This window comes from Labeo rohita, chromosome 11 (assembly GCF_022985175.1).
Source record: "Labeo rohita strain BAU-BD-2019 chromosome 11, IGBB_LRoh.1.0, whole genome shotgun sequence".
Classification (NCBI taxonomy): domain Eukaryota; kingdom Metazoa; phylum Chordata; class Actinopteri; order Cypriniformes; family Cyprinidae; genus Labeo; species Labeo rohita.
The window spans coordinates 22,978,720-22,997,132 of NC_066879.1; the positions used below are offsets into that span (position 1 = coordinate 22,978,720).

At 37.4% G+C, this 18,413-nt stretch overlaps 1 protein-coding gene across 1 annotated transcript; it reads left to right on the forward strand.

The window, feature by feature from the left end:
* The first annotated feature begins 70 nt into the window (after positions 1 to 70).
* On the forward strand, positions 71 to 11,330 carry dhrs3b (dehydrogenase/reductase (SDR family) member 3b). The gene is made up of 6 exons (XM_051122276.1): positions 71 to 734; positions 6,365 to 6,508; positions 6,772 to 6,891; positions 8,506 to 8,744; positions 10,697 to 10,822; positions 10,926 to 11,330. Exons 1-6 carry the CDS (start codon positions 540 to 542, stop codon positions 11,008 to 11,010), a joined length of 909 nt encoding a protein of 302 aa, XP_050978233.1. The 5' UTR covers positions 71 to 539; the 3' UTR covers positions 11,011 to 11,330.
* The last annotated feature ends 7,083 nt before the right edge of the window (positions 11,331 to 18,413 follow it).

Consider the following 18,413-nt stretch of genomic DNA (forward strand, 5'->3'; position numbering starts at 1 on the left):
CACCACCAGTTACAATAAGCACAGGTTGAAAGGCAACGAAATTGCCTGTGGCACCACTTCTGGGGGAGGGGACTTAGCCGTCATAAAGAAACCCTCACGCCAACGTTTGATAAAGCAATACTTCTGTCAGTCCTCCAGCTGTCAATCAAGATAAATGGTCTCTTTAAAACCCCTATCAGACCCGAGGTATCGTCATAGTTGGATTCTGGCCGCTGTCAGTAGCGACAGGACTCCGTCTCCGGTGCAAAGCAGCAGCGCACACTTGTCGCAGCGAGAGCTCCGTGGAGAAAGAGTTTGTGTGGAATAAAGGTGCGCAAAATGACAGATATTCCGCCGAGGCGCACATGAACTGCGTTGGACTGTGATAGATAGATGCATTTCACTCTATTTAGTGTCCGTCAACTTTGCAAAATAAGGCGAATTGCCTTATCCACTCCTATAAAATAGGAGTAAAGGTGATCGCTCCGAGCAAGGATTCAATTAGTTCAACAATTGTTCCAGGCGAGAACTGAGATAAGCGGATACTGAGACGGAGTGAAATGGATATGAAGGCTCTGGGCTGCTTGGTGCTCTTACCTATTCAGATACTCTACTATATTGTCAAGGCGACCGTGTGCTGGTTCTTACCGAGCAGGCGGAGAGATCTGTCCGGAGATGTGGTGCTTATCACGGGTGGAGGACGGGGCATCGGCCGTCACCTGGCTAAAGAGTTCGCCGTGCGTGGAGCTAAAAAGGTAAACACGATGTATCATTACTCTTGCTTATAAGGCTTGGTCATATTGCGTAATAGTTCAACTGAAAACTTTCTATGAGTGTAGTGTTAGTATAGCCCCATAGTTTGAATACAAGGTGGTCTCCCTCTGTCATTCTCTTTCTGATTGCTCACTGTAAGTGATACATTACATCAAAACTTTCTGTGGGATTGCTTAAAGTTTCATAACACCATACACATTTGCCATTTTAAACACAATAATATCGAATAAACAGATATTAATATAAACGTATGATGCAGTGTAACTATTCATTTATATGCTATCTGTTTAAATACCAGGGTCCACCAAAATACAATGCAAAATATCTTGCTGTACTTGATTAAAATTAAAATCTAAATGGCTTAAAAGTTCATTGCACCTCCTTAACCACTTTGAAATATACTGAACAAGAATATCCATTTGACTAAAACATTTGTACAGTGTAGCTGTACTGTAATAATCATAACTATAGCATGTTTATGCAAACTGTGGTTATCATGGCAATTATTGTAAGCTAATCCACACTGACACAAATTATTAGCCTAGTAACAGATGCGTTTGTTTTGTTTTGCGAAGTATCAGTCTGAATGGGCTACTCCTCTCCCTAGGGACATTACATGCCCTGTTCATAAACCCATTGTCTCAACGGTGCACAGGTCGTGACCCCTACGGTCAACAGACCAATCAAAATGTAGAGCTGGAATTCAATGTCTGGTTCAACTTGCAATACAAACTGGGTCAACTAACAAACAGCTATTTTGAGGAAAAACATCCTTCTTTTAAACTCTGACAGCTCTCATGTTAAGATTATTACAGGAGTCTGGGTGGAAAACCCTCTAGAGAGGCGAGTGGAGCAGAAGTTGACGGTGCCAGCAACTTTGACCTTGGCCAAATGCTTGGATGATTATGCATCTTTCTTTTCCTATGAATTTTTACTCTGTTATGAGCTCTATCTGGAGTATTTAATAACTTAATTAAATCTCTCACGTTGGCAGAAGCTGAATATTTTCATGTCTCAGCAGTCCAATTGCAAAGCACAATCTAATAAAATGAGAGCGTGTGCTAAAAGTCAAATGCTGGGAAGAAATGTGTCAGCTGCCTCACCCACCCAAGACATTGCATTATAAATAGACCCAGTGGCCCAACTGTAATAAACAGAGCTTAATAACTTCTGTAACCACAGTGACAGGGGCCCCCATGCTTTGGCGGCATTACACCCAGGGCTTTTACTTTGATTTACACACATTTCCCCCCAGAGAAGCTTGTGAGTATGGGGCTAAATAAAAATCCCATCATAAAAGTCGCAACGCAAACCTCACACAGTAAACAATTCAGAGACCTTAGATCCCTGAATGCTCACGGTCACAACTCCCCTTTTACATCATCCCAGAGCAAAGGTCTTTGAAAGGAGCAGCTTTGCAGCAGTACGTTAAAGGAAGCCACTGTGCTTGTCAACACCCCGTTGCTAACCATTGTCAAGGTGTGAAGAGACACCTGCAGTGGCTGTCTTCACAGTTAGCCCATTCTTAAGGAATGCTAAAAAGGCATGAATCATAAATGCACAGGCTCAGATTTAACTTGACCACTAGGTGGGGGTTGTAATTTTCCAGAAAGCAGCCATTTATTATGGCGTCCAAGAGGTCGGCAAGTCCTCACTGCATGGTAATTCAACACTGGAAATATTTTGCAAGAACTATGTCATCGGCCTTTAACCAAACCAAGAAAAACAAAAAACAAGAAAAGAAATTCTGGAGCTCTTAAAAATTAAGATTCTTTACTGGCATCTATAGATCCACAGAACCTTTCTAGTGCACAAAAAGTTCTTGTTTAAAAATTCTTTGTACTAAGAAAAAAATAGAAGTGTTCACAGAAATATTGTTTGGGAAAACCAAAATGGTTCTACAAAACCCCCCGTTTGGAACCTGTGTACAGAAGCACCATCATCCGTGACCATCCATGTGGTCCCATGGCTGATGGCTTAAGGAAGTGTGAAGGAAGTGAGCCCTATGTAAATTGCTTTCTGTATGTGTATAGACTTGGGGGGGGAGGGTGGCAGGGACCATACAGCTCCCAGCTGGGCAGTGCCCTGTGGCTGACCCTTCTGTCTCCACACTAATTAGACAGCGGCAGGCGACTGCCTCCTGAACTCCTTGTGCCCCCATCCACATGAGCGAACCGGGAAGCTACAGGTCTTACCGATGTTATCATGCATTTCACCTAATGCTCCTTTGCAATGGCTTCAAACACAGAGCGCTCATCATTTGCGTTTATCTTTAAAGAAACCCAATGTCTGTCCTCGCAGGACTGGATTAAGCATGGTTTGTTTGCTCCTTATTTTCGCATATTATATGCTAATGCGGTGCACTCAGCCATTGCTACTCTAAGGACTTGAGTGATAAGACTTGCTAATGTGATGTGTGCAGATGAAGCTCATAGCGGGATTGTATGGGAGACCACCTTGTGAGCTCTTGTTCTCTGACAGAAATATCAAGATTGTTGTGAAATCCTATTATAAGCTTAATCAAGACCTTCCCTGTAATTAGCACAAAGTCATGCATATAAAGCAGACCCCATACAAAAACACAGGCAGGTTTATCAAATAAATGTCCATTAGGCCAAAGAGGTGAAACCACCTGCAGATCCGACCATCTATGGCCTAATTCATCAGCAAACATCACTGATAGGGACCAGAGAGATTGCTTCAGGTTAATTAGGATTGCTAAACACTCTTAAGTTTTTGGTGAGTAATGCTTTAGACTGACCCTAGGAATGGCTCCTTTTTTCCATGTAGGAGTCGGCTGAAATACATACTTAATGAAATGAACACATCACTTGCTTAGAGGCTGGAAATTTCCACAAACCCTTTTTCGAAAAGAGAAAAATGTAATTGTACCAATTACAGGCAACCGTGGCAAATAAATGTGTACCATTTTTCAGTGACATCCAGCCAGTAGAGTGAATAAGGTTACTGCACACTTCAGTATTTTGCAGTCAGTTTTTTTGCCATTAAAAGCAAAGCTTTGTGAAAGTAAAAACCTCAAACCAGACCCTGGGTTTAGCTGACAACAATATTGTGGTTCCAGTAAAATTGAATGTCAATGGAGGACAAGGCCATTTCCCTTTCACAGGCCATTAGTATAAAATATCACAATGTTAGCTCTCCAGTAGTCTGTGATGGACATATTCACACATATTTTTTTCATAAAGTATAATTAATTTAAATTTAATTAAATTAGCTATATATCAACACACACATGTTGGGTTTCTATGTTTTATGGAGACACTCCATAGGTGCAATGGTTTTTATACTGTACAAACTGTCCCCCTTACCCTAACCCTACCCATAAACCTACACCTCACACAAAACTTTCTGCATTTTTAGATTTAAAAAAAACATCACTTTGTATGATTTATAAACTGGTATTACTATTCTTGTGGGGACGTTTGGTCCATTTGGTCAAAAGCACATAACAAAACTACTAAAAATAAAGAGTTAAGGTCATTGCACACTGAGTCCAAAATTTTCGTCCAAATTTTTCGCACGTTAAAAAATAAATACGACCTCACATTGTGTCAATCACGTTTACACGCTGCCTCCGAAATTTTTGTCCGTCATAAAAAAGTTCGGATCAGGTTTGATTTTCTGTGTTTTTGCATCCGTAGGAAGCATTTTCATAGAAAAGGAAAATGAATACGGAAAAAAACATACAAAAATTCGGGCTCAGTATGCAATGACCTTACCTCCACCACAAAATGAAAATTTTGTCATTAATCACTTACCCCCATGTCATTCCAAACCTGTAAAAGCTTCATTTGTCTTTGGAACACAAATTAACATATTTTTGATTATTTAGATTTTGAAGATATTGATTATTTTTGTATTCTGACTCTTCCCATAACGTCCAGAAACTTAGCAAGGAGATCGGTAAAATAATCCATGTGACATCAGGGGTTTAACCATAATTTTACGAAACTACGAGAATACTTTTTGTATGCAAAAAAAACAAAACAAAATAAATAAATAAAAATAATGACTTTATTCAGCAATTTGTCTCCTCCGTGTCACCCTACAGCATATACTGTTCTGTGTCAGCCGCACCACACGGATACGTTGCTTGCGTTCAAATCAAAGCGCGCATAATGTAGAAAATGTATCCACGTGGCACAGCTGACACAAAACAGCATACGCTGTTTGCGCTCAGTGGATGATTTCCAAAATGGTGCTAGGGTGATGCGCAGGAGACGAATTGTTGAATAAAGTCGTTATTTTTGTTTTCTTTGCGTACAAAAAGTATTCTGTCAGCTTCGTAATGTTACGGTTGAACTCTTGACGTCACATGGATTATTTTAGCGATCTCCTTGCTACATTTCTTTTACATTGCTGTCTATGGGAGGGCCAGAGAGCTGTGAGAATACATATATATAATATCTTAATTTGTGTTCTGAAGACGAACGAAGCTTTTACGGGTTTGGAACGACAAGGGGGTAAGTGATTAATGACAAAGTTTTCATTTTGGGGTGAAGTAACTTTAAAATCAAAACTATAAAAATAAAAGCCAATAGAAAGGCAACCAGTAGAAGCCAGTTCATAGTACTCTATATAAATGCTAAAACATTAAAAATACTGCTGTAGACTAACCATAACAAAGCAAATATGATGATAATAATGAATGATAAATGAATAAAATATATTCTTAAATACATATTTTTTCCAAATGAGGTAGGTTTTGTTATCTTAGTTAATTTCTGCAGCAAAACGTGTCCTGGAATTATACACACACACAATTATGAGCTTGTTGAAGCAGAAAATGTCTGGGTCCGTATGCCCAGCCAGCTGTGAAATCTCTATGAGAATTGTCTGTGAGAGATGATGAGGCAGCATCACTGATTTCATTACCTTTCCTTGACCTCTCAGACTGGCAAATCTAATTGACCAATCACTGCCCCCCATGTTCTCTGTCCCAGCCAATCCACTCACACAGGCATCTCTCCTAATCCTTCTCCAAACTGGCCTGTGAAAAACAGCCCCACTGTTCCTTCAATTTAAAAAAGGACTCTTCTGTTTATACCTATCTACTGCATTTCATATTTTTTTGTGTTATATATTCCCCTACAAATGGAAGAATCTTTTCTTATAAAACTATGGTATTTTTTTTACCATGGTGGAATACCATATTTCTTCTTGTCCTCACATTTCAAAGTAAATGTGTTTTTAATTTAAAAAGGACATACTGAAATACAATAACAGATTATTGTCTGACTCATGCTTTCTGTGTCAAAAGTTTTGGCATGAATTATAGGCCACATATCCTCTTGTGTTTACTAGTAAACACCCACACTGAAGAACACAAGTCATGATAAATTAGGTAAAATACTGTTAAAGCACAACAACTGATGATATGAAATACTTTCAGGCAAATTAAATCTACTTTTAAACACAAATTCATGACAACTTATCTGCGCTGTTGAGCAGTGACGTATTATGGTTTTGCTTTCAGAAAGATGATTTATGGCCAGTATGACAGACCGCATCATGCTTTGTTGACCTTTATATTCCTTGTCAGTTTTCTGCCTTGTTCCACCTTTGACATGTGGTCCCTATCTCTTAACAGCTAATTCTGTGGGGCCGGACAGAAAAATGTCTGAAGGAGGCATGCGAGGAGATCGCCCTCATGGGGACGGAGTGCCATTACTTTGTTTGTGACGTGGCCAACAGAGAAGAAGTTTACAGGCAAGCCAAGGTTGTCAGAGAGAAGGTATGCCCCATAATATCATACCCTGAGGAGCTTCTTAATTAGGATCATAATAAGATTAGTTCAAACCAGTTGGCTCTAATAACCTCTAATAACCCCAGTGCTGGCTTTGTCTTAACTCCACCCCCATAGCCTGGACAGAGATTACACCTCGCTTTAAATGTCTGGGTTAGATAAGGCCCAGCAGTATGGCGGAGCTAACTAGCCATGAAAGAGGATATTTATGGAAAGAATATCTTACAGTGGGTCTTTTTTTATTATGGTAGGTGGGAGATGTTACCATTCTAGTGAATAATGCTGCAGTGGTGCATGGGAAGAGTTTGCTCGACAGTGATGATGATGCTCTTCTGAAGTCACAGCACATCAACACAATGGGACAGTTTTGGGTAAGTATTAAAGTTGCATAAATATCAAAATCTAAATTGCTTTCAAATTGTTTAATAAACCTGGCATTGCATATGTAACCCTGGACCATAAAACCAGTCATAAGGGTCAATTTTGAATAAAAAGTTGAATAAAGAAGCTTCCCATTGATGTATGCTTTGTTAGGATAGGACAATATTTGGCTAAAATGCAACTATTTAAAAATCTGGAATCTGAGGGTGCAAAAAAAAAGAAAATATAAAAAAAATCAGCTTTAAAGTTGTCCAAATGAAGTTCTTAGCAATGCATATTACTAATCAATAACTAAGTTTTTATATATTTACGGCAGGAAATTTACAGAATATCTTCATGGAGCATGATCTTTACTTGCAAAAATCGAAAAATCGATAATTTTGACCCATACAATGTATTTTTGGCTATTGCTACAAATATACCCGTGCTACTTAAGACTGGTTTTGTGGTCCAGGGTCACACATTACGAATACTGTTGGCTTTATGACAAATACCTTTGGTCAGTTTTGGATAAAAGTGTCTGCTAAATGCATAAATGTAAATTTAAATGTTACAAATTGTCATTTTTTAACATAAAAATTAAAAGGTGCCTTGGTGACTAACTGAATTAAGAAAAACAAGTTTAACTGAAATACTAAAATTACTAAAACTAAAATAATTATAAATTAAAGTAAATTATATATGTGACCCTGGATCACAAAACCAGTCGTAAGTAGTACAGGTATATTTGTAGCAATAGCCAACAATACATTGTATGGGTCAAAATTATTGATTTTTCTTTTATGCCAAAAATCATTAGGATATTAAGTAAAGATCATGTGCCATGAAGATATTTTGTAAATTTCCTACCGTAAATATATCAAAATTTAATTTTTGATTAGTAATATACATTGCTAAGAACTTCACTTGGACAACTTTAACAGCAATTTTCTATTTCTATTTTCTTTTTTTCTTTTTTTTTTAATAGTTGTATCTCGGCCAAATATTGTCCTATCTTAACAAACCATACATCAATGGAAAGCTTATTTATTTAAAAAGTTAAAAAATGTACCCTTATGACTGGTTTTGTGGTCCAGAGTCACATATAGTAAAAACTGAAGATATAAAAATAAAAGTTAATTCAAAACCTAAATTAATACTATAATAGTATGTAATATCAAAATAAAAATGGTCTGATTCAAATGAATACAAGGGCTCATCTTAACCTGAGGCATCTAGCCATTTTGGTTTGACTGATGTTTGGGTGGGCTTATGTTAGGTCAGTGTACATCTTTTAAGGCTAAAGTGTACATTTTGTACCAAAATTCGAAAAAAAAACATCCCTAATTTGCTATTGGTTAAACAAATTATTGGCAAATTGTCGGTACTGCCCCACGGCCAAACGCACACTGTAGTAAAGTTAATGTTGCTATGTTAGACTAAAAACAAACAATGCAATGTTGTAAAGCACTACACATTAAATTGAGTTATAACAAAGTATTTTAACTTAATAACATCATTTTCTTATTAGGTTATGTAATAACTAACATCATTTTCATCACCTGCCTTCCAAATTCTTATTTCCAGAGGTTTAATTTACATTTTAACAATCCTTTCATACACAGACCACAAAAGCCTTCTTGCCTCGTATGCTGGAACTGCAAAACGGCTATGTTGTTTGCGTCAACTCCATCCTGTCTCTGTCGCCCATCCCTGGTGCTATAGACTACTGCACTTCCAAAGCATCATCACTAGCCTTCATGGAAAGCCTCACTCTGGGGTTGCTAGACTGTCCGGGGGTGGGCTGTACCACTGTCCTTCCGTTCCACACGAACACTGAAATGTTTCAGGGCATGAGAGTCAGGTGAGCACAAATTATTTAAATACCCCACTTATATAGACAGCTTTTTCCAGTAAATGTTTTGATGGATCACGTCAGTTCCACCCTACATTTTATTTTGATTATCCTGTTTTAACTGGCAGTAAGTCACATTACAGAAGTAAAATTTGTTAGACCAAAATTGACGCTATTTACTTTAATGCCTGGTTGTGGTCATATTTTGAATGATTAATCAGTACACGTTTTTCCAAAAACAATTTTCTTCAGAATCTTTAATCAGAATGCAATAACTTGGTTTTCAATCCTAAATAACTTAACTTTTCTGTTGACATCACACCACACACTTTTTTTTGTTATTAAAGGGTTTGTTCACCCAAAAATGAAAATTCTGTCATTAATTACTCACCCTCATGTCGTTCCAAACCCGTAAGATGTTCATTCATCTTTGAAACACAATTTAAGATATTTTTGATGAAATCCGAGAGCTTTCTGACCCTGCATAGACAGCAATGCAACTGACATGTTCAAGGCTCAAAAAGGTAGTAAGGACATCATTAAAACAGTCCATGTGACATCAGTGGTTTAACCTTAATGTTATTAAGCTACGAGACTACTTTTTATGCACAAAGAAAACATAAATAACAACTTTATTCAACACTTTCTTCTCTTCTGTGTCAGTATTCAATGAACGTCTGACATTTCTGGGCCTGGAATCAGTGTTAATTTTGACAGCAAATTTTGATTTAGGCTCAGTCTTTTGACATTTAGTTTTAGTCACATTTTAGTCTGAATTGTTTTATTTTTAGTCTAGTTTTAGTTGACTAAATATAACAAGATTTTAGTCGACGAAATCTACAGTAGAATTAGTCGGCTAAAATAGAATGGGTTTATTTACAATGTAATTCATTAAGCATTTCTCTAAAATTATCAAACTCGTTGTATAGGTTTGATATTAAGGTTTTATCATGATTAGTTAACTGCTGTGACACACAACATGCCTTTATATTAAAATGAAAGTAAACCACTTCTCATAAAGAGATAAGAACATGGTATACTTTTCAATAAAATACCAATGGTTATATAGGCTAATTATGCTTTCTTTAAAACAACTTGAAATTATTCGTCAACGAAATTAACACTGTTCATCTTAATTCATCTTAAAGGAGAAATATCTTAAAGGAGAAGTCCACTTCCAGAACAACAATTTACAGATAATGTATTCACCCCCTTGTCATCCAAGATGTTCATGTCTTTCTTTCTTCAGTCGTAAAGAAATGATGTTTTTTGAGGAAAACATTTCAGGATTTTTCTCCATATAATGGACTGATATGGTGCCTTGAGTTTGAACTTCCAAAATGCAGTTTAAGTGCGGCTTTAAACAATCCCAGCCGAGGAAGAAGGGTCTTATCTAGCAGTTATTTTCATAATGCCAAACACTTGTCTCTAAAACTCTGTGTATTGTCTCAAGACAGTTAGGGAATGTTGAAAAACTATCATACGATCTTATTTTCTTCCTCAACTTCAAAATCATCCTATATCGCTGTTTTACCTTTTTTGCTAAGGGTATTTGATCTTCTTTGCATGTTCACTTTGCACCCGCATTTGGGATTTGAAGCCACATTTTGGAAGTTCAAACTCGGGCCATCATATCAGTCCATTATATGGAGAAAAATCCTGAAATGTCATTCTCAAAAAACACAGTTTCTTTACGACTGAAGAAAGCAAGACATGAACATCTTGGATGGCAACGGTGTGAGTACATTATATGTGAATTGTTGTTCTGGAAGTGGACTTCTCCCTTAATTTGTGTCTTACGGGTTGGAACTACATGGGGGTGAGTAATTAATGACAGACTCTTCATTACATATACATTGTTTTAACAAAGTCACATTTGACTCTTTACCATTTCACAACGGTATATATTTGTGTAACAGTCAATAAAAACAAGTGTATTTAACTCTGTTTTTTCTCTGCAGGTTTCCCCAACTCTTCCCTCCTCTAAAGCCAGAGGTGGTAGCCCAAAAAACAGTGGATGCTGTGAGGACCAATACAGCCTTTGTTTACTTACCCTGGACCATGCATGCACTCGTTATCCTCAAAAGGTACAGTCTGATACTATTTACGAATACAGGTTTATTTGAAATCAAATGTGTTTTGAAAACCTTGACTGATTAAATTTATGGATTTGTTTTATCCATGAAACAGTGTGTTACCGCAGAGCGCCCTTGAAGAAATCCACAAGTTCTCAGGAAGCTACACCTGCATGAATACTTTCAAGGGACGGACATGAGAGGTCTAAAAAACGACATTGGAGATCCAAATGTTACATATATTTTTTAAAAAAACTGTTTCTTAGTCAAACAAGAGCTATGGAGTTCTTATGGAGTATGCACGTCACAGCGCAGCACAGGGTGCCTCATTTCTAGGACCATTTGCAGGCCACCACTGTTGTTGCAGTGTTGGACAAACCCAGAATGGACAAAAAAAAGCCTCAACCGACCGCTGTATTGTATGTGTACTTTAACGTTTTTAACAATCACCTTTAAACTACTGTCACTGTAAATTCAGCATCTGAATAAAAAGCAGTTTTAAAGAGAAAAGCCTTCTATTGGGATGTGTTAAAATCAGCAGATTCCAGGCTCACAAAGTAAAGCTGTAGCCGGACTAGCCGCGGGCATCATTCATCTGGAAAGTCTGTGTTGTCCCCCAGGGTCGACAGCAGTAAATGCCTCTTCAGCACTTCATACTCACCAACACAACAGGCTTGACCTGCTGCTCTAGCACGTGGGCTGACTCGTTCCCCCTGTCAGAAACATTCACCGTGCTGCTGGTGAAAAGAAATGAAATAAGTCAGATCTGTTTTACGTCATTTTTCTTGGTCTGGCCTCTTTTAAGAAGATACAACAAAGATGTGAACTTGGTGTATTTTCAAAGCAGGGTCGAGTTACCACAAACCTTTTTTAACTTTGTGTTGAAGGTTTGGCCCCGAATGTAACTGTGATTTCAAAAGTGTGTACTTTGTTCTGAGAACAAAGTTGCAGAGAGACCAGGGAAAAATCGCTGTGCTTTCTTGTGATTTGCTTTATGGCAAGCTGGAAATATTTAACCACAGATCTGTCCAACCGCTGCTGTGGCGTTATGTAAAAAAATACACATGTGCCTTTCTAAAATTACTCCTGCAGGAAAAGTATAGTACTGCTTTCTTGATGCAATATGAGAAGCTATTAACTAAAGGCTGCTGATTTAAAAACAAATTCTAATTACGTTTTTTTAACCCTAGGTACCAAAGCTGTCAAAATAGGCTATCAATTTAACGTAACTTAAAGGGTTACTCCACACCAAAATCCCCCATGACTTTTCAAACCCGTAAAAGCTTTGTTTATCTTCAGAACACAATTTAAGATATTTTGGATGAAAACCTGGAGGCTTGTAACTATCCCATTGACTGCCAGGTAAATAGCACCGTCAAGGCCCAGAAAAGTATGAGACATCGTCAAAATAGTCCTTCTGCCATCAGTGGTTCAATTTGAATTTTATGAAGCGACAAGAATACTTTTTGTACACAAAGGAAAAAAATAACGATTTTATTCAACAATTCGGCTGCGTCCGAAAGCTCTAAAATACTGCCTTCGGAAGCAGCATTCCAAGGCAGGAAGGCATCAAGGAACGTCCAAATTCAAATTCTGCTTCACTTCCTGTCTGCAGAGGTATCTTTCGCTGCCTTTGATTTCCCACCATCCTATGCATATGCGTCATATAGGCTATATAAATAAAGATACTTAATTAAACTTGTTACTTTATATAATAGATGAGATCTTGACCATGATATACTTTATGAATAGTACCACTGTAAAAAGCATAATAAATAATATTGTTTGTAATAACAGTATTTTATAAAAATGTTAAAAGGGTTCAAATGAGCAGTAAATAAGAATAATATTTACAATATACTACCAATAATAACGAAACAGCCACTAATAACAATGACCTGTTCTGCAATAATACTTGCACCAGTGCTTTTATTTTTAAGCAAAAAAATGCCTTTCTCTGCCGTCTTTTCTGACGCACAGACCTTGAAATGATAATGACATTGAAGTCTTTATGTATTATTAAATCACTGATACATAACTGTTTAAGATCGTTTTTCTACAAAATGTACAACTTAACCGTTCGTTTCAACAGCGTCAGCGTAGCACCATTTTGGAGAGTGTATCCGCTGGACGCAAACTACGTACACCGGATACTCTGTTTTCGTTCAAATTAAAGCGTACGTAGAAAACGTATCCGTGTGATGCGGCTGACTCAGAACGACATACGCAGTTTGCGTCCAGCGGATACTCTCCAAAATGGCACTACACTGACGCGGAGGAGACGAATTGTTAAATAAAATCGTTATTTTTTTCCCTTTGTGTACAAAAAGTATTTTCGTTGCTTCATAAAATTCAGGTTGAACCGCTGATGGCAGAAGGACTATTTTTACAATGTCTTTAATACTTTTCTGGGTCTTGATAGTGGTATTTACCTGGCAGTCATTGGGACAGTTTACAAGCCTCCTGGTTTTCATCCAAAATATCTTAAATTGTGTTCCGAAGACGAACAAAGCTTTTACGGGTTTGGAACAACATGGGGGTAAGTGATTAGTGACAAAATGTTCATTTTGGGGTAGAGTAACCCTTTAAAACAATTATTTAAACTAAAACAAATATTAAAACTAACACTTATAAATAAATAAACTAGAAACAGAAATAGAAGACAAGAAAAAGCACAGAAAATTACTCAAATCTAAGCTGAAAAATGAAACCCTCTCTCAACATGTTAAGTACTGTGCAAACATAAAGATTTATTTCAGCTAAACAGCATTCATCCCCATTTGAAGTCGAAAAACCAAGTTCAATGCTCTGTGCATGTCCAAACAATGCAAAATAAATAAAAATGTGGGATCTGTCTGACCTCTGGCTGCCAGTTAAACCACATAAGAATTCATATGAATCACAGTAAACCACAAGCACCTTCCTCAACAATTACAGCTATGCCGCACATCCTGAGTTTGAGTAGAAAATAAATTAGAACATGCTCAGTTAAAGGAAAAATAGGAGTCTCTTGTGGGGACTGGTTTTCATTGCCCCAGATTGGGCCGTTTGAGATACCACAAGAAGAACGTGAAGTCGGCCGAGGGTCATGAAACTGGGGAGCTCTACATATGCAAAAGAAAAGAAGGGTTCAGACCCCAGCGGGAAGGTTCAGACCAGGGTTAGTCAAATACGAGATAAATCCGACCACAACATAAATCATAGACCTCTCATACAGTTCTGACTGCATTCATACTCAATTGCAAAGCCTGCTTGAAATCATTAAACCATGTTTGCAATTCATCCTCAGTGATCAGACTTTGATCAGAGTCCCTATGAGCTGGAAAAAGACATATGTGGAAGAGAAAAACAAAACAACAAAAAAGACAATGACTTTTTCCCCACCCACAGCAGGATTTATTATTCCCAAACACAGACGAGACATTCTTCATAAAACACATTGCTTATTAATTCCTCCTCATATGTGTATTTCCCTCAGAGAAGCCTCATAAACCATCACAGTGAGAGTAAGAATACTGATAATTCAATTCAGCGCGTATCACGATGTCTCCGATCTACTCAGTCCCTGTGGATTCATGAGTGGGAATCTTAATGTTGCAGGTCTGTGGTTATGCATTTATGACGGCGGTACTTTATTCCGCCGAATCTGTTTTCCATATTAGTCTGTAATCCCATTTTTTCTTTCAATACATATTTCCTGCCTCATGGATCAAGAAGGCTTAAGAGGAAATTTAAAAAGCCTCAGAAATCCTAAAAAATGCACTCTGAAAGGGCAATGTCATGGTTGATGGAATAAGAGAAAACAACATAAATCATCAAGACAAATATTTGAAACTTAAGTTTTATAGATTTTTACATGCTTTCTTCAAAATGTTTTAAAAAGTATAATTATAATAAGTATAGTTAGAATTATTGTATTCGTTGTAATTATGGTTAATCCTTTTAGCTCACACAGGACATTCCTGACGCTTGAAATCAGATGGAATTCATTGTAAATGAATTTGGGCATGATCATCCAGTGTTGCTAGTTTGGCACGCTGTTCATCCATCATTCAGCAGCTGATCTGACAAAATGAGACTTTTCTGACCCCCAGCAAGGGGTTGAACTACATGCCTCAGTTGGCCTGTCTACTGAGAATTATGGGCAACTGAGGTATGAGGTTAAAGGTCATGCATAATGAGTGTGCTAACAGCAAGTTCTCTGCAAGGCACTGAAGTCCTTATGCCAAGGTTTTATTTACAAACTTATCTTATGGTATGTAGCAGCTCAATTGAATTCATCAAATTCACAATTTCTATTAATTTCACTAAATCCACCACATTTCTAGTATAGTTGGGGGAAATTACATTTCTGTCTACATTTGGTCTGCTCTCGCACAAAGCTTTGGCCAAAGCTTATAAATAAAGGTGACTATTGTTTTAAAAGACTTGGAATACAGTCATATGGACAAACTTTTATCATATTTTAAAGGAGAAGTTCACTTCCAGAACAAAAAAAATGTATAGATAACTTACTCACCCCCTTGTCATCCAAGATGTTCATGTCTTTCTTTCTTCAGTCGTAAAGAAATTATGTTTTTTGAGGAAAACATGGACATCAGGATTTCTCTCCATATAGTGAACTTCTATGGTGCCCCGAGTTTGAACTTCCAAAATGCAGTTTAAATGCAGCTTCAAAGGGCTCTAAACGATCCCAGCTGATGAATTTATATACTTTTTAACCTCAAATGCTCGTCTTGTCTAGCTCTGCGTGTACTTTGTGTATTCCGGTTCAATACAGTTAGAGTAGGCCGAAAAACTCATCTCATTTTCTTCTCCAGCTTCGAAAATCGTCCTATATTGCTGTTTTAACTTTTTTTGTAAAAGGCATTTGATCTTCTTTGCACATCAACTTTGTAAACACTGGGTTGGTACTTCTGCAGCAATGTAGGATGATTTTGAAGGAGAAAATAAGATGGGAGTTTTACAACCTACCCTAACTATCTTGAACCTGAATACACAGAGTTCATACAGAGCTAGACAAGATGAGCATTTGAGGTTAAAAAGTATATAAATTGTACCAACTGCTTCGCTAGATAAGACCCTTATGCCTCGGCTGGGATCATTTAGAGCCCTATGAAGCTGCATTTAAACTGCATTTCGGAAGTTCAAACTCGTGGGCACCATAGAAGTCCACTATATGGAGAGAAATCCTGAAATGTTTAATCAAAAAACATAAGTTTAAGACTGAAGAAAGAAAGACAAGAACATGGATCATGGATGACAAGGGGGTGAGTAAATGTTTGTTCTGGAAGTGAACTTCTCCTTTAATGGTGCTTTTGTGTCTTTTTTAGACCCAAAAATTTTCCAATTTTAGCAAAGAAATTAAGCAAGTCAGTCATACAGGATAGTAGTAGGGCTGTCACAATTCCTCCATAGAGTACTTGATTATAAAAAAATCCTTGATTGCATTTTGCCCATGTCCATGTCGAGCAACCAGCAAAATACCGAAAGTGGTGCATTCAGTAGACGAGAATGTATTAAATGCATTATTAGATTGTTTTCTAAGGCTGCATGATGTATTAAACCCATTTAAAAATCATAATAAAGCATAATGCTATTGTAATTTAACAAATGTTATGATTCAATTAAAGGCACAATATGTAAGTTTTCACTGCTAAAGGGCATATTCATAAACAAACAAAGAAACAAAGGTATAGTTTGATGACGCTGTGATTGAGTGTGGAATCCCCACAGCCGATGCAATCCGTCATGCTTGTGCATGGATGGGCTAATGTATTAAAGACTTATTAAGGTCACTGTAGTAAGAAACAGGGTGTGGTTGAAACTCGTGGAAGCGAAACAAGGACACTGGAGTGATTGATAATGAAGGACAAGTGTGTTACCCGGCTCGAAAGCAGCGGTGCTTTTATTATGTCACAGCTGACCGCTTCTGCTTCTTCCGGTCATGCGTATGTAGGAAAAAGCAGTGCTGTTTTATCATACTAGATACATCTGAGTGTGTTGAAAGTTCTGTTATAATGCATTCGTCACCTGTCTAATAAAATGCACAACATATTAAAGTGTCTTTGGGGTTTCCATGTTTTCTACAAAATAAAACCGGAAAATGGAAGGTGGATGACATCACAGGCAGGCAACGCAATGATACGGCGCGTTACACTAGTTAAAATAGCTTTCTCTGGGTTTAAACGTTCTTCAAAACATCTGGGATAATGTAAGTACACAAGTCAACAAATTATATAATACTGTTCTAATGATTTTTGGATATTTTAATCAAAAAATCTTTAAATTTAAAAATCTTAATTATTTACACGCGTGTAGGTTACGTACGTGCATATCAGAGCGACTCACAGCAAAAGCTGCTTCACACAAATTGTTATCATTTACATTAGTGGAGCGTCTCAAACTCCATCTCTGCTTATTGTTGTGAGTTTGTGTTTATTATAATGTTCAACTGAGAACGTAGCGTGCGCCAATTCATCATATTTGTAAAGTAAATCATTTATAAACCTATGAGAATGCATTAATATCTTTCTCAATATGCTTCATGGCAATTTCGAAATAAAAGTTTAAACCCTCACTCTGAGTTTACGCATTTTGATGTCCACAAATATTCAAGAAATTACAGTGGCTGTATCATAAAGAAAGGGTCAAATATTAAAGATTAAGTGGACATTTGAATTAAATGTTATTTAGTCCATATTAAACAAGTATTAGGTCATGTTATAAAGTGTAAAAACAATCGTCAGGCTGCTGGTGCCCTCCGAAGTCATTTGTGATAATGTGTAATGTACGTTAGCTCTATTGTTTATAATCAGAGCTGATCCTCCCATACGCAAAATATGGATGTGTATAGGCCCCGAAACACCAGGGGCACCCTTGTTCTTAAAGATGATTTAATTTTAGTTTTAATTTTAGTTTGGGCAGTAGTTATGAAAACATGAATGTTCCTTTCTTTTAATGCGATGCGCTGTTGCCCTTTCTATGTAAAAACCAGTCAAATGATGTAACGTGAATGTTGTTTCTTGCTCGATACTAAAAAACTATTTGAAATCGCACCAAGCTGCAGAAGAAACACTTTTCGTGAGAACAAATAGACACGGAGTTAGTGACAGCCCTAGTTTGGAGCAACATGCAGGTGAGTAAATAATGATAGAATTTTCAATTTTGGGCAACTATCCTTTTAAGATTAATATATCGAAACTATATAACCTGTATATCCTGACGTGTGAACATAGCAGAGAAAGCACAGTTGCATGTTCCCATATCAGACACTACACCTGGTTCTATCAGAGTACGCAGTGCTCCGCTAATGCTTCCTCTATAGATGAAGCGTACAGAAGAGCAGTGTTCTTATCAGCCAGCATCTTTCCTGTGAGCTGTGGTGAACTTCCACTCCCGCTATATCTTTTTTCATTAGCATCGCTTTCTGGAACACCGTTATCACTGTAGTAGATCAAAGCAGGAACAACAACAGAACTGCGAACATCACAGCCAGGCGAGAAATTACATAAGGGCTGCGCAGCCGTGCCAGATCAGCTCGCCTTTATGGCCGGGCTGTTTATTACACTTAAGCTTTCATCTAGCTGCAAGAGCCTACACC

Coding starts and splice junctions, on each gene's coding strand:
- dhrs3b (XM_051122276.1), top strand. CDS start 540: ATGGATATGAAGGCTCTGGGCTGCTTGGTGCTCTTACCTATTCAGATA. Junction 6,509..6,771: donor CCAAGGTTGTCAGAGAGAAG/GTATGCCCCATA, acceptor TTATTATGGTAG/GTGGGAGATGTTACCATTCT. Junction 8,745..10,696: donor TTTCAGGGCATGAGAGTCAG/GTGAGCACAAAT, acceptor TTTTCTCTGCAG/GTTTCCCCAACTCTTCCCTC.